Raw genomic sequence first — 23085 nt, 5'->3', positions numbered from 1 at the left:
TGCCTAACCTAACCCCCCTTCCCCTAGCCTAACCCTAAGCTCCCAGAGGGGGGTGCCTAACCCCAAATCACCCCCAGGGGTGCCTAACCCTAACCTTCCCTCCCCCTAGCCTAACCCTAACCTCCCGGGGGGTTGCCTAACTCTAAGTCCCCCCCAGGGGTGCCTAACCCTGGACACTGGAGTTCAAGACAGTGGGGTATAGACGGTGGTAGAGCAGAGCCTGGCACTTTAAATAATTCAGAAGTGTGACTGGCTCCTCCCCCTCTATGCCCCATCAGCCCCAGTTTTTAGAATGTGCCCGAGAGAGCCGGTAGCACATCAGGCTGTCTCCAGCCTTTTTTTCATATTTTTTAATGTTTATTTATCAAGCATTGAGGACAGGCAGGCTGCTTACTGTGGCAGTCTGCCTGCTACGTTGGAGCCGCCGGGAGGGCACCACACGGCTACTGCAGCCTGTGTCCGGTGACCCTGAGGAGGGGGCAATAACAAATTGAGTCATCGGACTCTGCGAGGCCACCACTGCTGACACCGGCATGTGTCCGGGTTCCTCGCCGCCCCCTCAGCCCAGCATCCCGGCCGCAGCAGTCCGTAAGTATATCCCACCACTCCTGACTAGCTGGAGTGGTGGGCCAAAAACGCTGGGCTCAGGAACAGCGCAGCGGCTGTTGCAGCCTCATTCCCCCTGTCGGTGAACTGGCGGTGTCGGAGCTGCTTGCGTGACCCGCCGCTGCACTCTGCAGTCAGGTCTCTGCTGGCCACTGGTGCCCCCTCCTGTTTGATGAGGGGAGAACCGTCTGCAGTGGGTCACTGTGAGTGCCTTTGCGTGGAGTGGTTGTGGCCGCGCCGGGGCTTGTGCCGTGGAGGCTCCGGCGACGGCATTGACGGGCGCGCTTGGACGCCGCTTCGGCGCGGCTGTCTGTGGTCTGGCGGCTGCTTGGCGGCTGTCGGTTGTCGAGGCGCCGGTGCTTGCGCAAGCGCCGGCGCCGGGTTGGTCTCCCGCGTGGCTGTTGTGGGCGCGCTTGGACAGAGCCATGTTCTCCCTCCTCTTGTGGAGGAGGAGACGCTGCACCGCTGATCATGAAGCGCTGACAGACCGTCGGGCGCGCAGTAGCCCTCCCAAAATGAAGATGGAGGTGTAGCGCCAAATGCCTGCCATTAGCGGGAACTGTAACGAAGTTAGCGCTATTCCCGGCGGTGCGGAGGCGTGGCTTAGGTCCGGCGGCCATTACTACTCCTGGGGAGCAGATGCCGCAATTGCTTCTAAGCCGCTCGCTTAGTTGGCGCGCAGTACAGCACAGGTTTACACTCTTGGCAGTGCAGAGAGAGGTCTGGGCCCCTGTAGAGGCTACACCCACTGTAACCTTAAATACCAATTCCGCTACTGCAGTTAGTACAAGGTAGCCTAATGTAATATGACATGCCTACATGGGCAAGTATGTGTTTATACATGTATGTATATGCGGGGCCTTCCTGCATATGTGTGTGTGTGTATGTGTATATATATATATATATATATATATGTTATTGCCAGTATTGTCTACTGAATTGATGGTGCAGCGGAATACGCTGTGCAGTGTAGAATCTGTTAAAGGAATAACAAAATGTATATATGTATAACTCCCCTGTGCATAGCAGTAGCATATAGGGGCAGCGGCAGAATCTAGATAGAACCTGGTTTGGTCTCTATAATAGTATACTGCTGGAATAGATTATGCTGAGGCATACTGAGCGAATTACAAACCTACGCACGCAGTGTAGCAGTCTTCCTGCTTACTGAGTTACGCAGCGGCAAGGTCCATATAGAACTTGAATGGTGGTCAGATTCCACAATGAATTGTTAGAAGAGAGAGCACTGCAAAACAGTCGGCCCCATAACTATCCTGATTCCTAACTGCTGCCCTACGTCATTGTGATGTTACTGTGTAGAGGATAGTTATAACCATTTTACGATTGTCTATCTCAAAATGGCTGCAGGAGTCTGTTTGATTAAGTTTTACTCAGTACTCATATTAAAGAGCAGCACCTCTACATATCATGGGTCCCGCCGCCACTATTATAGAGTGAGTGTCCGGGTACCCTGACACTAGCTCAGGGAGGAACATGCCACAGCCTAATACATAGGCTGTGTCCATGTCACTTACCCTCCGCATGATCTGCCGATTGATCTATATCTGTGTCAAATAGACCTGTATACATCAGTATACTGCACTGAGGTCGTCACTTTGATTCCCACTTTGAAAAAGCGGGTTCAACTGGAGCTCAAATGGCTCACCCGATAAGGCGAGTACACCAGTGACAGAAGGGTCCCAGGATCGAAACCAGTCTGGGACATCACGCTGTTAAAATATCCTGCCCCCCTACGCCGTAGCAGAATGACGGCCACACGCGGCACATGAGCAGTCTCCCTGCGTGGAGGTAAGCCACATGTATGTATATATTTGTATTTTATACATAAGCCCTACTTTAGAACATATACATATGTCTGAAGTGAAGTTTGTCCTGGGCTCAACCAAGGTCTTGGCTAAGTTCATTCCATGGCTCTACCTGTTGCTCATGTTAAATATTATTGTCACCTATTGATCTTGATGTAGGTACGCGTATAGTATCGCTTTTTATCCTTACCGTAAAGGCAGAGGAGGATCTGTTAGCAGTTTTGTCTGATACCTAGCATATTTTAAAAGAAGGATCCTGCGATTGGAGACTGGACTCTCCTGATGCGGTAGTTTGGTACAATAACTACATCCATATACCGTATATATAATATGGTGGCTCTATAGACTAGAGTCATGTTCTGCAGCTTACATTGTGATAGTCACAATTCCCTCAGGCATTGCTTCTAGTATGGACCCTATGCATGTCCTGGGGCCTTCTTGTATGTCCACACTTGTATATTGTGGCGCAAACTATAGGACTCTAAGAATGCAAGATGTGCATATATGTATGTATATATAATATAGCATGATAATCTCCTAGTGCAGGAGTCTGACAAGTGTCCTATATTGGTACTAACTCTTCCTTTCAAAGAGATTGCCTTCTCATGCAACTATGGTCTCTGGGTGTACGTGTGGATATATACTGATATATTCACATTCTTTGTATGAATATTTACTAATGATTGGGAAAACCTGTTTTTTAACTCTAAATGGGGTTATCGCTACAGATATATCCTTCTTACTTGGGATAATTAAGGCACTCTGTCTATGTACAGGTGCCTTTCTCAGTATAGGTTCTAGTACTCAAGATTATTGTTTGTCAATATCTCAATTAAATGAGGCTATAAAGTGGCCCCTAGATACACTTCCTATCAGTACATGGGGAATCCAGGTTCTACACCATCCTCAGGACCTAACTGTTTAAATGACAACAGACTGCAGTTACTGCTCCTGTGCCTGAAGGCCTAGGGCCACCCGCCGAATAGGCAGGGTCAGGCCTGGCTTGATTAGCTGGGTGAGTATCAAGTAAATCCTTGGACCTGCGGTTCAATTTTGAATCCTTCCCGTTGTGATCACTATAACTTTCAAGGGTCACTGGTGGGGATCCATCATCAAATATGTAAAATTTCTGTGTGTATCTTTACCGGTACAAGGTCTTATATAAATCCGCCTTTAACTAATATGCACTTCACCATTATAAGTATGAATGTACTGATACACTAGCAGACCGTATTTGGGGTATATGTATAATCTCTATATGTATACACATCGCTAATGTAACAAGCTCAGGTTTAGAGTCCTGTTGTACAACCTTCTTGTCTCCACTAACAATTTGCTAGTTTTCTACAGTATTTCCTAAGACAACATCGTCAGACTGAAGTCCGTGCTGTAGAGCATTGGTTTTTAGCCCACTGAACTACTCTCTATACCTGACGTGACGGGTTGCTGTGAGAGGGAAAGGGTCAGTGACATTCTACATAGCGTCTAGAGGGATTCTGGTTACTCACAGGTAAGCGGTACCTCACTAATTCCTCAGAAGAGGCTACTATTTCATGCAACCTGGCATTACAAGTCTCCCTTCCGCACCCTAGCTGCAGTCCTAGCAGCCATCCGCTCTCGTAATCAGTTGGCTCTACTACACTTTAGAGCTTTCCTGGCGTGTGGGTGCATAGTTCCAACATTGAGAGTGCTCGCTTCGGCAGCACATATTCTAAAGATTGGAACGATACAGAGAAGATTTGCAAGGATGACACGCATTTTCGTGAAGCATTCCATACTTAATTGTCACTTTATTCTACTAGAATTTGTTGGAGTTATAAAGGACTGTAGCACTTCTATGGACTAAGGCACTTCTTTACATTAAAGTGTGCGGTCATTATGTTCTGCACTGGGAGCCTGATTCCTGTTCAGTATCTTTGGATATTTTCATCACACTGAAAGGTTTCTGATGGGTACCTTTATGGTTGTCCTAGTAGCCTTGCTGTATGGGATGCTTCCATATATATTGGTAGCTCTCCCTGGGTGGCTGTTGCATCTGTGCTTTTTAACTGCCAGGGTTTCCGGGTTGTTTTTCATACTATGTTCGGGCCAGCAGTTTGTACTGACTACGCACTTCCATCATGAGGGACGTTGTCTGTTGTTTGGGGTCGTTGCTGTGATTTTCTTTTCAGGCCGGCACAGGGCGTGTGCCGTATAGTCCCCGCCTGAGGTGCCCCATACACGAGTTTGAGACCCGCCCCAAGCGGTAGTGACGTCTCTATAGGCAGGCAACTGATGAGCTGCCAGACACACTGCCAGTGGTCTGGTATGGGGATTTATAACTGCAGGGTTTCCGTTGCTGTTTGATCTTTCTGTTCAGAGTGGTGGTACTGCTGTCTGACCCTCTGAAAGAATTGAGACCACAATTCCTTTAAAAGCCGCCTCTGCCTCATACCCAGTGGGATCTCTATTTGTTGGAGACTTCCTTCTGCTGGTTGACAACCTTGTAGTAGTTGGGCCTCGAGAATGGTCCAGGGCGACTGTTCGGTCTTGACTTTTTCCTCCCTGTATACTCTTGTTAGGAGTCTGTGGACAGGATCAGCTCTGTATCTGTAAATTGGTATTATTATACGTATATCTATATGTATTCTGTCCAGCACTGCTGGAGGTCTGCTGTCGGCGACTGATACAGCTTCCTATGTTCGACTATGGTTCGGACTTGGTCTGTTTTCAGCTGGGTTTACGCTGTTTTTGATGTTTTCATCTGCGGGTGTTCTTTCGCTAGCTGTTGTTCGATTCGCATTACGCTGTAAGTTGTGGAATTTCTGTGGCTGTTTAGCAAGGAGTTTTGATTGTCTCCTCTGCTCTGCGACACTTGATCCTCTGCTCTTGCCTTTCCTTTGGGCCTACGGTTCTTGGCGATCCTGGTTTTTGGTTTTGCCAAAGGGTCTGCAAGTCCTCCGCGCTTCCCACCCGGGAGGTTGGCTTTGGGACGTCCCCACTGTCTTGAACTCCAGTGTCCCCTAGTGGATGAAGGAGAAAACAGGATTTTGGTACTTACCAATAAATCCCTTTCTCCGATTCCACAGGGGACACTGGACGTATGCCCAGCGCTGCGTACCTGCCGTGTTGTTTCGTTCCTTATATGGTTGTGTGACTGCATGTGTTCCCTGCAGTGGGTTCCTCGTTTCTCCTTCAGTCGGTCTTGTTCCGTTCTGTGTTCATCTCCTTCTCCTCATTTTCCTATTGTCCTCCGTCTCCTCTCGGGCTCAGTTCTTAAACTGGGGCTGATGGGGCATAGAGGGGGAGGAGCCAGTCACACTTCTGAATTATTGAAAGTGCCAGGCTCTGCTCTACCACCGTCTATACCCCACTGTCTTGAACTCCAGTGTCCCCTGTGGAATCGGAGAAAGGGATTTATCGGTAAGTACCAAAATCCTGTTTTTTCTCCATTTTTATGGAGAGGTGGCGGCATTGTTAGGTGCATCCACAGTGAGGGGCGTTGGAGCGGGGCCGTGCTGCATTCGGCAGCATGGCATCGCTAGCGATATCCCTAGATTGAGCTGCATGTACGGACGACTGAGGATATCGTTAATGACCCGCGTTAATGACATCGCTCGTCATTAAGTTCATACTTCATACACACTGGACAATTTCAACGGTATGTCGTTCAACGATAACGTTATCGTTCAATCGTCCAGTGTGTATGCGCCTTAGCACTGTACAACATCAAGTGATTTTTTATTTTTTTTTGTCGGGTCCAATAAGAAAACGGGAATTCTAAATACTGAGAATTGTACACCCTATTTGTAATTCCATTTGGCACAGAATACCGCCATTATAGAGTGTTCCAGTTTTGCTTGGCAATGTATATATGGTGAGGGTCTTTAGATTCATTTTACCCCAAGCCCCTAATAATTAGACATGTGGTATAGCCAGGGTCGCTGTTGACACTCTCCCACCAGTATATAGTATAGCTGGCACTGAGCGGTATGTTGCACAGCCCCAATGACCAGTATGCCATACAGTACACAAATATAAGTCACCCCCTTGTGCTGCCTACTCTAACTTACCAGGGATCACTTTGAATTAGCTGTGGACGATCCCTGACTGATAATGGAACAATGAACATTCCACGGGGGGGAGGGGGGGGGGTCTGTACATGTTTGGAGCTCTTACATAATCTCTATACGACGTAACAAAAACCTTGTAGAATGTGATGACAAAGAAATGTCAGTGCAAACAGTAACCGGACACTATATCTGCAATGATCATAGTCTTCTCCTTATATACTGCCTTATATGTTACCAGTAATGTATTCCTATCTTCTTCCATCATCTTAGACCGAGGGAATGATAACTGGCTGATAAAATATGACTATCCCATGGAGAATGCCGCATCCAAGGTTAGTATTGATAGGAGTTGGTCTGTAAAGTACGTTGTGAGACACGTCTCGGAGGTAATGACCAATGCCTCAATCCTTGTGCCCTGTCTTTGCTTAGGATTCAGACTGGGTCTTGGTAAAAGAGCCGATCATCAAGATAGCCGCTATTGACAATGGCTTAGCGTTCCCGCTCAAGCACCCAGATTCCTGGAGAGCCTGTAAGTTTCCTCCTCTAGTCTTGTTGCTCATTAACCTCAGAGCTAATAAACCTTCCGGCAGTTCTGAGTCTGCATGATGGCACTCTGTAACCCAACATCGAAATACAGGCAGAATAGGTCAATTATTAATGACCCTCCCCCCTGTCTGCCATACATCCTTCCCTTTCAGATTGTCACGTCAGCCCCTGTGTTAGTGTTCTATACTGAGCCGCATCCACCGGTGGTGAGTGCAGCATAACTGTCACTGACCCCTATGTAGTATACAGCTATAATGAATGGAGTATAGATGCCTAGTCCTACGGTAATGCTGCATTCAGCGTGAAGTGAATGTAGCTCCCTACGGCTCCTGCAACACACACTCTTTCTCTCTCTCTCTGGGGCTTATTTATCACTAAATATTAGCGGCATATTCCCCGAAAACACCCGTGTGTATGCCCGCAAATATTTAGTATCCCCCAGATGTATTATAGAGTGACAGCCCCAGATATCTGACAGGATTTCCGACAGCAGCACCCTTAGGTTTCTATGGGGGATGCGATGCTGTCAGATTTACTAAGCTCCAGAATGCGAAGAATATGCGATTATTGATAAATGGGTCTCTCTTTTCTCTTTCTATTTCTCTTTCTCGCTCTCTCACTTTCTCTCTACCTCTCTTAGGCACTTACCAGAGGGTTAGGAACTAAAAGGGACGGTTAGGGTTAGGCACTTACCCCAACGGTTAAGGTGCGTATCCACTTGCCGATAGAGGAACGACAGTATGATTACAACATTGTAATCGTACAGTCGTTCCTCATCCTGTAAGTGCCTACACTGAACGACATGTCGCCCAGTGCAGGTACCCTCCCTCATCCCCGAACATGCCCAATCTGTCTTATTGGCAGATTGACCGGCATGTTCAGGCGATGATTGATGTCGAAAACGACCAGCGAGAGCGCGCATCGCTGGTCGTTTGCGACATTATAATGTCCAATTTGCGAATGATTAATGAGCGATTGAACGATAACAATGTCGTTATCGTTCAATCGCTCATTTTAATCACCTAGTGGATACGCGGCTTTAGGGTTAGGCACTTACCGGAGGGTTAGACACTAGAAGGGTTAGACACCAGAAGGGAGGGTTAGGGTTAGACACTAGAAGGGAGGGTTAGGGTTAGACACTAGAAGGGAGGGTTAGGGTTAGACACTAGAAGGGAGGGTTAGGGTTAGACACTAGAATGGTTAGACATTAGAAGGGGAGGGTTACGGTTAGCTACTAGAAGGGAGAGTTAGGGTTAGACACTAGAAGGGTTAGACATTAGAAGGGGAGGGTTACGGTTAGATACTAGAAGGGAAGGTTAGGGTTAGAAAAAAAATAAAAATGTCGACCTATTTTTGTATGGACCTTTTGTTCCTGTCTAAAATCTGTTGTCTATCTAGACATTGTATACCTTATTCTTATCTTTTATACCAAACCCATTTTTATGACCATTTCTATTAACCCTATAAAAGACTGATACTTTGTTGTATTGGTTATTTAATCTGACCTATGTGTGCTGTTGTAACTTCCTACATTAGAGCTGATTACTTTTGGATTTAATGACACTGTCTATGCCTCTCTCCTTCTCAGACCCCTTTTACTGGGCATGGTTAACGCAGGCCAAAGTCCCATTTTCCCAGGAAATCAAAGAGCTCATCCTCCCAAAAATCTCTGACCCCAATTTTGTGAAAGACTTGGAAGAAGATCTCTATGAGCTGTTTAAGGTTAGATGCATTGTAAGATAATAGTTCTACATTGATCTGCATCTGGGTAGTATAGAAAGCCTGGCTGCTTGTTTCATCATTCGTAGTGATGATAATCATATGGCCCTAATACTGGGTATTTTCCAGCGCTATCGGGCAGTACACACTTTGGTATTGTTTTGCTTATGTTTACTGCTTTTTTAAAATTATTATTATTATTATTATTACTACTACTTTTACTTTTGTTTATTATTTCTTGCTTTTCCTTTTTTAATATTTAAAAATAAAAAAAAAGAGCCAAAAAGTGCAAAAAAATGTGGATGGCAGATAATAGCTTGTGCGTTCAGGGCCTTTAAATATCAAAATGTGGGACAGAATGTTTTTTATTGTTTGAAAAAAAATAAAAAATAGTGTTAGTGGTGTCGGTAACAATCGTTGTCTATATCCTCTGCTCGGGTCCCATTTCTTCCTGCACACTGCTACAGTACGATGGGGCATGTTCCTGTATTAGTGATAGTACGGAGTCTTGGCCATTGGTGATTGGAAATGAGAACTAAACTACTTTGTACACAGGATGCAGCACATTCTAAGATTTGTCTCTGTGAAGTGCAGAATGCACCCTTCATGGGTAAATTAGATACTTCAGTAGCCTAAATTTGGCCACGTATGGGTTTCATTTTTCTCATTAACACTTTATTTATATTCAGCCAATGTGGTTATTATTTATTACCAGTTATTTATATAGCGCAGAGCGCTATACAGAGAATATTTGGCCGTTCACTGTAGTCCCTGCCCCAGTGGAGCTTACAATCTATATTCCCTGTGTGTGTGTGTGTATGTATGTATATATATATATATATATATGTGTGTGTGTATATGTTTGTGTGTGTATATATATATATATATATATATATATATATACGTGTGTGTGTGTGTATATGTATGTATGTATATGTATGTGTATATATATATATATATATATATATATATATATATATATATATATATATATATATATATATATATAATATTATATATATATATATATATATATATATAATTACACACACCACAACATTTTTATGTTGGGGGAGGGGGATTTAATTTCATTTTGGTGCCCTTAAAATGCTGAATGTCTCCCCCTTATGGGACATCTGGAGTCGCCCACCACACCACCTACCTGATGAGAGATCAGTAAGCCTAAGCCTGTGGGGTCTTTGCTTTGGCTGATTAGACCTCTGTATGTGGATATCACTGCTCTCTCCCAGTCTCTTTCACTCATAGACACAACACTGACACAGCGCTACCGTGCAGCTCCGGGAACACATGAAGCCATTAGCGCGTCCCTGTACAGACTATTTATCCAACCAGGGCCGGGGAGGAGGTGCAGGGCGGTTACCCGAGTACTGCCAGGAGTTGTAGTTTGGCGCAGGCTTAGTCGCTTATCGCTATGGTACACTGAGCCTCGCTCTAGGACTACAGAGACCATCATGCAACGCAAAGCCGGCTGCTTTCCTAACTTTATCACCACCGCAACAATCAATGAAAGACAGACTAAAAATACCCACTAGGGTTTATTTTTGTTGGGTGCCAATTAACCTACCAGTATATTTTTGGAGTGTGGGAAAAAAAAGGAGTACCCGGAGGAAGCCCACGCAAATCACAGGGAGAATATACAGTCTGTGATTGGCCAGCGAATGTACGTGCCACACACTATTGTATGGCATCGGGCTAGATGGAAATGGCCTGGGTAATTTTACGAAGTGTTCCGCTTAATGCATATCACGGTATATGCCTATTCTCCGCTTGTTCATCCCAGAAAATGTGCCCTTTACTTAGATTTATTTCTGCAGAGCAATACTATTAAAACAATCTTGCAGAGAATAGCAGAAACCAGGTGCACCTGCCCTGTTCTTGGCTATCCTAGCCTGCAGTCACCCGTGCATACATCCCGAAAACCAGGCAGCCTGCGCATAGTGATGAGTATCGCGGTTCTACAGCCGGCTAGAGCAGACGTTTCTGTACTTTGTAAATGACGGTCAGTGCAGTCTGCGTAGGCAGGCCATTCAAAGGAATCATTGTGATCCGGTTCTCCATACACAGAACTGGTTGTGTTGACTGACTGTTGTACAGTGTGTGTGTCCATATATACCCACACAGACTGATCATCCCTGCATCAGCAGCAAGTGTGAGGCCGCTGCAGACTAGTTAATCGGCCACGTTAACTTTTAACTGTATTCACTGAAGGTGTAGTTATGACAACACAGAGTGATCTTTTCTAAGTGAAACTACAAGTCAGTCCCCTCCCTTGACAACTATTCGTATGTAAATACAACCAGTGTCTGTATCCTGAATGTCACCCTGCAAGTGTGGACAACCTCATTCACCTGATAACCTTTCCAGTGTCCTTTTATGATTTTGTAACTTGGCAACTTATGGGAGAACAAACGGTTGGACATTACTGCACTGTACTGGGTTACATTATTCAAATAAACCTGCTTTTATAAATATGAAATAAAAAAAGCCCTCAAATCATAAAGTTCCTTTGTGTTGGAATTGGTATCTATTATTGTAACGCCATGCTTACCCCACGGTAAAACCGCAATGTAATATCCACATCCGTTTTTTTTTACTGCAGAGCGATCCAGGGTTTGACCGAGGACAGTTTCACAAGCAGATTGCAGTTATGAGGGGGCAGGTAAGGTGCTCACCTATCATTTACCTGGTGTAGCTGTCATCTTTTGTGTCTATATACAAGTATTACCTTGTTGCCTGTTAGCATTCCTGTGTTCTTAAGTAACAGTGTCAATAAAGCTATCCGTAACCGCATGGGGTGCTAGACGCGGGATACCCGTGATTTTGCCAGTTGACGGAGCTCTTTCATAGCCAAAATTAAAACTTTTTGATGAAGTTCAAATTGATAAGTCACTGATGCATAGTGACTCCAGCATCAGCGCCAGGGCACAGATAATACCACATAGCATGACGGCGGGACGGGTGATTGCTTGTGAAATGTCAAATGACCGTGTGCCACGTGGCGTCAGCCAGGTAATAAGGCAGATGTAGTGCTGTAACTGGTGTCTCCGTGTTCTCATTGGTTCGTGGGCTCCTCCATTGTGTGAAGGCAACTGGTGTATACTAATAAAACCATTATTGTCATTTGTCTCCTGGTGTTTGCATTAAAAAAAATGTATTTCTTTTTTTAAAACGAAACACAGTAACCGTAAAGCCCCCGACTTGTACGTCTTCTGTGCCAAGTTTCACTTCTTGTATGAAAAGCACAAGCTGTGCAATTCTTGTTGTCATGCTCCAATTATTGTAAAGGAAGTACAGGGCATTGGCCCACTCCCCCCTTCCCCCAACTGCACACACAGAGGGAATTGCACAATCTAATGAGGATTTACATACGTCCTCAACAAATGTGTGTGTGTGTGTGTATATATATGTGTGTGTGTGTGTGTGTGTAAATATATATATATATAATATATATACACGCACACCACACATTTCAATATGTTTTATAAACGCCCCTTTTGGTTATCATTAAGGTGACACTGTTCTCCGTGCATTGGACAGTGGGACAAGTGTGATGGGAAAACCAGGGCTAGTGAGAGCTTTACCATCTAGCGGCAGAGCTGGTATATACACAGAGATCAGATAGGTTTTTGGGACAGTAGTTGAGGGTATATCAATGTGAGTGGTATCGGGTGGGGGACTAAGGCTGACTCTGAAAAAACCCACCTCTGTATCACAGAGTGATTCAAAATGTAAAGGACAGGTGGAGAGTCTGACCCAGGTGTGGTTGGGAATTCCATAAATGGGTAGCGAAGAGGTGGTCAGCAGCAGATCTACGGCAGTGTGAGGGAGAGTATTTTGAGACAAGGGGGTAAATTTACTAAGATGGGAGTTCTATTTAAGAAGTGATGTGGCCCATAGCAACCAATCAGATTCCAGGTATTATCTTCTAGAAGGTGCTAGATAAATGAGAAGTAGAATCTGATTGGTTGTTCTGGGCAACATCACTTCTTAAATAGAACTCCCATCTTAGTTCATTTACCCCAAGGACTGAGATGAATAGAGGCTTTGCAGGTAAGGATGAGCACTTTGAATTGGCATCTTGTGGACCTAGGTCATCTGTATAGGGGCTTGAGGAAGGCAGGGAGGAGGAGGATCAGCCTTTCTGAAGAATGTAGGACTGATCGATATGGGGACAGTTGGGTGAAGGGTTTGAAACATATGAGGGAGGTTGTAGTAGTACAGACGGGAGATGATGGGAAAGTAAAGGGCATATATTTGATAATATCTTCAATGTGGAGGAGAGATTTGGGATGGATGATGGTGTGGGAGATGTGGTTGAAGATGATAAGCTATGTATAAGACATGTTGAGCTTTAGATGGCATTGGGACATCCATGTGAAAATAGCAGAAAGAGTTGGTCGCACAAGATGGTAACAAAGGGATGGGGAAAATTGGAAAATTCCCTTAGTGTGTAAACTGTTAAGGGCAGGGCCCTCCAAACTCTTGTTCCTCCCTTGGACTAGTCAGGCCACTAGTGCTCCACTCCCTTGTCTCCTTCTCCCCTTTTATGTTTATCCTGTACGGTGACGCATACACTTTCTGGCACCTTTATAAATGAAAACTATTAATAATAATAATAATAATACAGAAGGTGAGTGCAATGTATGGAGGCATTTTCGTTTTCTATGTATTAAATGGCTTCATCCCTGTGTTCCCCAGCTCCTAAACTTGGCTCAAGCACTTAAAGATGGAAAGAGTCCGCTGCAGCTCGTCCAAACGCCACCTGTCATTGTGGAGACAGCGAGGTCACATCAGAAGAGCACCAGCGAGTCCTATACACAGAGCTTCCAAAGCCGCAAGCCTTTCTTCTCCTGGTGTTAATGCCGGAGCTCTGCTCGCCGGGGACGAGAGAAGTGCCGCTGTAATGCAGGATCCTGGATCTCAACCAAGTGAGGATACGATCTTCACGGGAAACTGACTAGTGACTTCGCAGTCCGGACAGTTGGGAGCACTATTAATAGTGACTAATTCACTGTCATGGAATGTATGCCCAAACAAAATACTTCTGGAGTGCGTGCATGCGGCATTAGGGAAACCTTCCAAAAAGCGTGACATCTAAACACCAGTTACTCAAGTTAAGAAACGGGCATGAAGCTTTTAATGCATTCTACTCTTTCCCTTAATTAAACTACTGCCTGAACCCTCTTGAAATGTAACAGTGAAAAAACTTCCACACTACCTAATTTTACCCTGGCAGCCAGTCACTCTCTGGTTGTCCTGGAACTCCAAGTCCCAGCAGGGCATGCTGGGGCTTACAGTACCAGGTCCGCTGGAAAGCCACCGTTTCACTGGCCCTGCCAATAAGTTTACTATGAATGACCTAGTCATGCACAACAGCCTTGCGATGAAATCGCTAAAACTGTATGTACTACAGAGGAAATGCGTGCATGTTATAGATTACGCAGTGTTATTCTACAGATTGCCACCTAGTGTATGCCAGGAGGTACTGCATGCACTGCACAGGAGTACCATCATATGAAGGAAAATGGGGAACTTTTAAAGATTTTTTTTTTTTTTTTTCCTTTTCCCAGCATCCTGTTCACGTGAGTATGTGATAATTCTACACATACAAAGACATGCTCATTATCCCTGCATATATTCCAAAGTTTGTTATGAGACCCTCAATGAGGGTTATATTATATTTTTAAGGTGAGTATAGGTATGGTCTGCTCTGTGTAATGCTCTTCAGAAAATCTATCCTCATTTCTGCAAATCTTTGTGGATTTGTTAGGAAAATAAATAGGCTGTTTTTATATGAATGGTATATATTTAACACAAACCTCGTTTCGGATGAACTGTAAAGTGCTCCTACATAAGGAGATATTGCAGCTAATCATGCAATTGGCCTTATGTCCTAGTGTGTGGGGCTCATAATGATTCTCTTAAAATAGGCAGGATCAGGTACCGTGAACCGATAGAAATAGTCAGAAGATGTACCGTCGGTGTGTGCGCGCAGTTCTCTTCAAACCGCGCTGACGTGACAGAAATGATGGAGGATCTGAATGTGCATGGCCAAATTCGCCGATAATATTGCACTTGCCTTTCGGGCCGGGTGTAGCCAGCTTCACCTAGAAACGGCTTTAGCTATATTTACTGCACTAATAGTATATCTAACAAGAATCAGTCCCAGACTAATAATGGATTTTATTTTCTTCCCTGTTATATACCTTATAATGCTCTAAGGCATGAACTCTTGCATGTAAAGAGCTGACCAATAGTCGCTGCTCTTGACTACTATCAGTTTGTTAACCTAGAACACAATCTGGGTAGTGAACAATTTAACAGAGCGGAATGTTCTTGAGCACTTATAACATACGCACTACATTACCCATCCTTCAACCTCTTCCTCTAGGACTCAATGCATGGAGCTAGAACCTCTATAGTCCGTCCTGCAAGCAGCGCCATGTATTCAGTAGTGACCTCACCAAGCAATATCTGGATTTCTGCAATCACACTATATTGCCCTGTTGTAACCACAACTGCCGAATCTGCACCTTATTGCACAGTGTGCATTTGCGTTATTAAGAGTTGATTGTAGGGTTAATAAAATGTTTTACCTATTTTAGACAACTGATGCTTTTATTGCATGGACGCAGGACTCTACAGTCTCTTGCCACATAAGACCAATCATCAACCTGCTATGATGTGCTGGGACCCATAGACCCATCCATCCGGACTGCATTCGAGTAGCGTGCCACTGGCTCCCAAATATTCACGTCAGCCTTAGTCTCTCAGCGGTACCCCCTAGATCAAGAGTCCAATTGAAATACTCTGCAAACATTATTACAACCAAAAATAGTTTGCCATCCTTGGGTTCAGTTACGTGTTTGCTCTTCTGTTTGTCCATTTCGTTCCTGATAGGCAGATGCCAGCACTAGTTCTGCCAATCACCTTGAGCAGAAGAGGGGTAGTGGAAGACCAGGGGATGACGACATGTGATGCAAGAGTACAGTGATTGACGAGAGGGGGAGAGAAGGCGGAACAGATACAGTGGTGGGAGGGATTAGGAGACATACACATACAAATAGGTGGGGAAATAGAGCGCCACACATGGGGAGACCAATGCAAAGATGGTGACTAGATACACAAGATGGGACAAATACATGGGGAGTGGGCCATGGGCTGTGTGAAGGCACTTAGAGACGGAAAAGGGGCTAGCTTACAGACATGTCGACCCTAATCATTTGACTTGAGAAGAGACCACCTGTGACACCCATCGGAGTGCGATTCGGTCACCTCAGGGTGCCGTGGCACACAATTTGCCAACCACTGCAATATGCTGTGCCGTTTTATCGCTACGGGTTGCAGCACATCGTCACCAGTTGCACTGTGCTGTAAAGCTGCAGCCCCCTGCAAACGGCACTGGCAGACAGTTTTGTAGGCTAGACCTAAAGTCATGAGACTGCAGACTATCCGTTCAGTAGGTAATAGTGACCCCAGTGAGAGGCTTCGCATCTCACTAGTGAGTGGAGAGGCTGGAATATTGGGTCAGCTCACAAAATGGTTTTCTCCATTGAATTCCTACGATTGGTGTACTTGAATGAAGGCTGGTAGTCTGCTCCTGCCCAGCATATACTGCAATGCATTTCAACTGCACAACGCCGCTTTGTGCGATATCGCTGTCCTACTGTGATCTGTAAAGATTCCCTTCTCAATCCTACACTTTTGTAATACTGTCCCTTATTGGCCAGCCAAATACCAGTGAATAAAAAAAAAAACAGAAAATTGTGTTTTATGGGCAGTCAACATACAGCGCGCCCATGATTATACCACTGCCCCATGTGATTAGTCATTGCTGTGTATACATAATAGTAGAGTGAATTTTGTGCTCCGTCCAGCGAGCGGCTCATGAAATAAGGTGATGAACGGTACAAGCGCTGTTTTCATACTGAGGGTATTAGCGACAGACCTGCGCCTCCTCTTACAAATTTTAATTTCACATTTTGTTTCAGCAAGTTTGTGTTAAACATTCTGTAAATTTGTGTACATTCATTTATGTATATAACTTTATGAAACGTGTAGAGCAAACTGTTGTTGATCAGAGAAATAAAACAATGTCTTTATGTCTGAGGGTCTCAGAAAAAGTTTGGAGACTGTTCTAGAGCTGGCCACACACTAGACCAACTTTCATCCAACCATCCAATTAGTTGATTGGTTGGAGTGAAAATCTGCTAAGGAATGGGAGTAACTGATGATCAGCAATTTGCTCCTAAATGCCAGAAAACAGATGAAAATGGCGTCCGACAAGTTTGACCTAAACAATTTGTTCAAACAACAGTTTTTGTCCATTTTCCGGCGTTTGGGAGAAAATTGCTGATTGTCATTTGCTTTCATACCTTACCAGATTTTCATTCCAACCAATCAACTAGTTGGCTGGTTGGATGTAAGTTGGTCTAGTGTGTGGCCAGCTTAAGAGTAACAAAGCTAATAATTAGATGTTGGTGAACTTTTTCGTTGCAACTGTTTATATTTTTTGTTTTAATGTTATTCCAGTCTTAATGCTGCGTGAATACAGAGGTCCAGCCTCACTGAGCATCTCACTGTAGAGCAGAGGTTCCCAAACAAGGCTCCCCAACAGTTCAGGTTTTAGAGGTATGCATGGTTGAGCACAGGTGGTTAAATCAAATTGACTGAAGAACTGAATCACCTGTGCTCAACCATGGATCTCTCTAAAACTTGGACTGTTGAGGAGCCTTGAGGACAGTGTTTGGGAACCTCTGCTGTAGGGCTTTCTTTTACCCGGTGTGAGAATCCCATGTCTATGAACACTGCTCAGCCAGGAGGCCGGATCTGCCTCCCCCGTATTATACAATAAGCCCAGGCCAGTCACTGCTGTGGTTGGAGTACAACAAACAGCCACAAATATATATATATTTTTTTTTACCTTTATTTCAGACATGTACACGTTTAATAATGCATTGCTTCTGGCCAGAAACAACTGTCCAGTGTGTCAGCAAATGGTGCGCTCTATGTTTTTTCTAACACCCTAACAGTCCAGGTTTTAAGGCTATCCATGCATAAGCACAGATTTCCTATACCACTTTGACAGAAAAAGGCAAAAAACACGGCATTTGCGTGCTGGGTTGTTTTGCCAGTCCCTGCCTGTACCCCCCCTCAGACAGAAGAGCAAATTACAAGAGCAAATTACCGGGTCATATATTTCTACTCGGTAATTTGCTGATTAACACTGGTATTTCTTCTGTCTGAAAAGGTCAACCCTGGTAAATTCCTGGGTCGAAGACCCGGGAATTTTGACCAGTGTTGACCCTTTCAGACAGAAAAAAAAACCCTGTGTTGATCATCAAATTACCAGGTAGATATGTATGACCCGGTAATTTGGTTTTCAGTCTTGAAGGGGTATTAATAAGTACCTCAGTCAATATGATTTAACCATCTGTGCTCAAACATGGATAGCTGTAAAACCTAGACTGTTAGAAACCAGGGTGTCCCCAAAGTGACTTCTCATCCTGCCCACCCTTATGAAGGATTACTGAATGCTCATTCACCCACCTTCAGTTTTACCAAGAGTGCAGCCAGCTGCCTAATCTCTGCATGGATTACAAATTAGCCATCTCACATTCATTATAATATGTGACACATTACAAGCGTCTAGCCAGTAACTAAAGGTGCAAAAACACATAACGATTTTTTTAACGATTTAACTATAACAACGTCGTTATCGTTCAGTTGCGGAGTTATGATGAACGATAATCGTTCCTGCGCGTTCCCGTTTGTAGTTCTTCGTCCATTTCAGGCTGTCCAACTGAACGATTTTCATTAAGGGAAGGAACATTTTTCGTTCATCGTTGAAAAAAATCGTTCACTTTTTCTATGTAAAAACTGAACGAAAATCGTTCGTGTGTATTAAGGATACTGGATTTCAACCTCTATACGCACCTACCTATAACTTCTAAACCCTGCCTATAAACCTCTATAATTGACGCTATTTGCGTACGCAGTCATACAGTAAAATAAAGACAGTCATGATAGATGTGTAAACGACCAGTGGGAACGCGCATCGCTGGTCGTTTTAGACATTTTTGCAAACGATTGAACGATCGTTATCGTTCAACTTAATAGTCTCGTGGATGGGCACATTTATTCCTGCAGCCTCCTCACACATTCCCTTATGCCAGTCTCAGCATACTCATTCACTCCCGTTCCAGCAGCATCCCCTCTCTCCCCTAATCTGCCAGTCAGCCTCCTCACCCACTCCCCACAGCAGCCAGGCTCCTCTCCCCAGACTCCGGTCTCTAAGTCCTCTCCACCCTCTGCTGGCTTCTCTCCCCGCTCAGCACCTCAATCTGGTCTCCGGTCAGGTGTTGGCGCCTATTTCTCTCAGGCGCGGTGTCTTCCTGGTGATGTGGCTTTCTGGGTGTCTTTACCCGTGGGGGATGCATGGTTGGGCATCCAGACCGCGATACTCATGGTGACCGCGTCTACTTACCTCCCTCCCTCCTAGTGGCTGCATGCCAGTTGCTGCTGCTGGGCTTCTCTACACAAGTCATGTGCATGCAGAGAGCCAATCAAAGATCACCTGCTGTAGGGGGAGCTGGGCTAATCAATCATAGCCGCATAGACTGACAGCCGGCAGCGGCAATATATAGTAAAAAGAATAGAAATTTTCCGCTAGGGCTGACAAGGATCTACTTTACATCCCGGATTATCTGGTCGCCATGTCGACCTGGCCCCCGGGATTTGTCAAGCCCTGGGTTAGAAAATTTTAATTTTACAATTTTAAGTTCCTAATGCCCAAGATCCTGCACCTACAATATCGGAGCTGGGGGAAGTTCCCTCCAGTCAACATCTCTCCAGAGGGCTTCCCGTCCACAGCTGAAATCAATGCCATGTAGAGTTCCTGCACTTTGCCGGGCTAGGGGGGGTCCTACAAGATGCTAGGGGTAAATTTACTAAGACGGGAGTTCTATTAAGAAGTGATGTTGCCCATAGCAACTAATCAGATTCCAGGTATCTTCAGGAAGGTGCTAGATAAATGAGAAGTAAAATCTGATTGGTTGCTATGGGCAACATCACTTCTTAACAGAAGTCCTATCTTAGTAAATTTACCCATAGGCATCTATCCCATGACCTTTGGTACTTCAGTGTATATTGCACAGCAGCTTTCATTATCCTGGCGTTAAACCTTTATGGTTCTCTAAAGAGCAGCACCCAGCATTAGTCATTTGGTACAATGGCCCTCATTCAGAGCCGCTCGCAAGCAGCAGTACGCTCGTTCCGAGCGATATTTGCAAATCTGCGCATGCGTACGGTTTTTAGTACGCATGCGCGAACCAGTCAGTGCGGCCGAAAATCGTTTGTTCGCTATATAGCGAGTGCCTGCTAATTTGAGTGACAGAATGAGGCGTATGTGGGTGGTTAACAGGGGAAGGTGCTTGAAAAGGGGGAGTGGAGATCAGAATGCAGGCGTGCTTAAAGGTCAAAGCGGGCGTTTTATGGGTGTGCATAATTAATACAGCAGCGTCATTCACCACGTCACTGGGTTATTTTATAGTCAGAACTGCTCGCAATATTGTGGTTGAAAAAACCAACCACAAGAATAGCAAGCAGTTCATACGCTGTTCGATGTACTCGATTAATCTAATAAATAGCGGACATGACGTATGATGCGAGCGGCCAGGGGGCGTTTTTATCAAATAAACGAGCGTAAGTTTTGCTCGCTCGTTCAGACATGGAGGCGGCAACAGACCGCAAAGAGCGAACGGTTCATTTGAATAGCCACCCCCTTTTTATGAACGAGCGAGCGCTAATCGCAAGCGGCTCTGAATGAGGGCCAATATCTGTAATATGCAGCATTAGAGGTTTCTGTATGTGCACATGAGACAAGCATATCCCCATACCAGAACTGATCATTATGTAGTGTAACAGTGCTTACAGGTAGAAGGGTAAAACCACTTGAAATGGATGTTTGCCTCTTAAAATCTTCATGCCGGGAATTACATCTTCATTCAGTAATTCAAAAAAGCTTAAACTTCTGTCTGAAAGAAAGTCCACTGTCAGCTAAACTACTGCAAATCAGTCAAATGGCAGCAAGAGTCTGTTTCTCTGATCTCTACAGCGGATTACAGGCGCAAGTTCTATTGCGAATATCAGACTTTACCAAAAAGATGTAGTAACCAGCACAATGATTTTACATAGGCCAAATATAGACCGACTTTATTCATAACTTTAAAAAACAAAAAAATACAGCTTTGGCTTTTTTTTTGTTATTTTAAAAGGTGGTTGGCAGAGGGTAGGCTCATCCAGACATAGGGCGAAAAGTCAGGGCGGAATTTTCGCCATCATCACAGGTTTTTCAGGGATAAAGTATTGGGCGCATGCCCGCTTTATCCCCGTTTTCAATTAGGATCTGGCGGAAAGGAAAGCATCAAAAAATCCAGGGAATTTTCAGGAAGTGTTCCTGGCACCCCTGTAAAGATGTCCAGATATGGGGGATCACTATGGGTACTCCAGTTTTTGCCTGCTGAAGGTAGTCAGGGTTTTTAAATAGCCGCGGCAGGTGCACAAATGCGCCTATGAAGAATAGCACTTTTTAAAAAAAAAAAAAAACACTACTAGCTAATTCCATCAAATTTGGGATACATGAAAATGGGTACAAGCATATTTTTAAGACCCTAAAGTGAATTTTCAAATTTCTTCAAAAAATGCACCAGCCGCTACTACCCGCATTCTTGAAAACACCTGCCTCATAAATGGGGACCCCCCCCATGAAACAATTTCGGTAGTTTAAAGCTTTGTTCCCCTATTTTTCATTTTTTTTTTAAATGAAAGTATATTTTTTGGGGTGTCCTGAGGGTTTTTTTTTTTTCTTTTTTACAGATTACTTTTAGGGGTATGCAGCCGGGAAGCCGGCGGACCTAATCCTGACAGCCGGCTTCCCGACTGTCATATCCCAGCAAGGATCTAAAGACAGGTGTTGATATGCTGACGCCTGTCATTAGACATATGCCAGGAGCCCAAAGCCCGGTATCCCGATCGAAGGGACACCGGGCGTGAATAGCAGGGGGGGGGGGGGGGGGGGGGACACACACTTAGGTTAGGCATCCACCAGGGGGTGCCTAACCCTAAGTCCCCTAAGGTTTAGGCAGCGGGAAAGGGGGGGGGGGGGGGGTAGGTTTAGGCGCTTAGAGAGGGGATTGGGTCTAGGTACTGGAGGGGGGAGGTTAGGGTTAGGCACCCCTAAGGGAGGGTTAGAGGGTAGAATTAGGTTAGATAATACTTACCTGAGGACGATCGGGATTTCCTCTGCTGCTGGGATGCTGGAGTCGGGATTTCAACCGCCGGACATGCGTCTGGTGGTAAATCATACAGATTCCCTTTTAGGGGACATTAAAAAGGCTGCAGACTATTTTTTTTATTCTGCACCCCTAAACACCAATTCTGCATTTTTTTTTCGCCATGTATTACATGGTGAAAACTTATCCCCGTTTTTTTAACAAAGACTTTTCGCACTAGCGAAAAGTCTTCGAAATTTAATTCGGAGATAATTGAAACAGGCGAAAATTACGTCATTGGCAAAACCCATTTTCTCCTCAAATTGAATACAGCCCATAGGAAGATAGGCAAAAAAGAAATGAAAATAAACAAACATAAGAAATATGCAAATTGATCTATGCCTAAATAAATCGGCTTGGGTTTGATCTGAAACAGGTGGCTCCAAGCAGATTCTCAGATACAACTTTTTTTTTTCAAAATCTGCATTTCCATAGATTACCTACAGTATGTTTGCTCGTAACAGAGGACTCTTTATAGCAGTGCCTCCCAAATCCAGTCCATGTTTCAAAGGTCTCCTCCCAAAATTGCAAGTGAACTAATTAGAACCACCTATGGATTTAAAATGTGTCAGTCAGGAATGAATACACCTGTGCTCCAACAAGATATGAAAACATGCACTGTTCTCAACAAGTCATGTTTTGAGCATTTCTGTTTGCGGAAGCAGGTGGGATAAGGACTAAAGGCCCCCATACATCAGAGATCGATTGCAGCAATTGTGCAATTTGCAATCGATTGAAAAATTGAAAGATTTTTATACACAATCGATGGCAAATTGCACGATTGCTGCAATCAATCAATCTCTGATGTATGGGGGCCTTAACCCAGCAAAATAGATTAATTCACCTGTGCAGGATCAAAGAAATCCACAAAACCTGACCTGCTGGAGGTACTTGGGGACTGGAGTTGAGAACCCCTGCTTTATAGGATACAAGACTACTCTTTAGACCAGTATTTATGTAAAAATGAAGAGTCTGTAGCACCAG

The 23085-nt window shown here is 44.6% G+C and overlaps 1 protein-coding gene and 1 pseudogene across 1 annotated transcript in view; both read left to right on the top strand.

The window, feature by feature from the left end:
- PI4K2A (phosphatidylinositol 4-kinase type 2 alpha) overlaps positions 1 to 15631 on the top strand; it is a 33988-nt gene extending 18357 nt beyond the window's left edge. Inside the window, exons 5-9 of the mRNA XM_088449956.1 lie at positions 6755 to 6816; positions 6914 to 7013; positions 8619 to 8752; positions 11370 to 11429; positions 13469 to 15631. Coding sequence (XP_088306082.1) covers positions 6755 to 6816; positions 6914 to 7013; positions 8619 to 8752; positions 11370 to 11429; positions 13469 to 13630 — 518 coding nt within the window. The 3' untranslated portion in view covers positions 13631 to 15631. The remainder of the gene's footprint in view (positions 1 to 6754; positions 6817 to 6913; positions 7014 to 8618; positions 8753 to 11369; positions 11430 to 13468) is intronic.
- On the top strand, positions 4120 to 4214 carry LOC148501774 (U6 spliceosomal RNA; annotated as a pseudogene).
- Positions 15632 to 23085: the final 7454 nt, after the last annotated feature.

This window comes from Taudactylus pleione, unplaced genomic scaffold (assembly GCF_031769625.1).
Source record: "Taudactylus pleione unplaced genomic scaffold, aTauple2 ptg000502l, whole genome shotgun sequence".
Taxonomy (NCBI): domain Eukaryota; kingdom Metazoa; phylum Chordata; class Amphibia; order Anura; family Myobatrachidae; genus Taudactylus; species Taudactylus pleione.
Note: the sequence above shows the minus strand (reverse complement) of the source record. Positions and strands in the feature narration are given on the sequence as shown.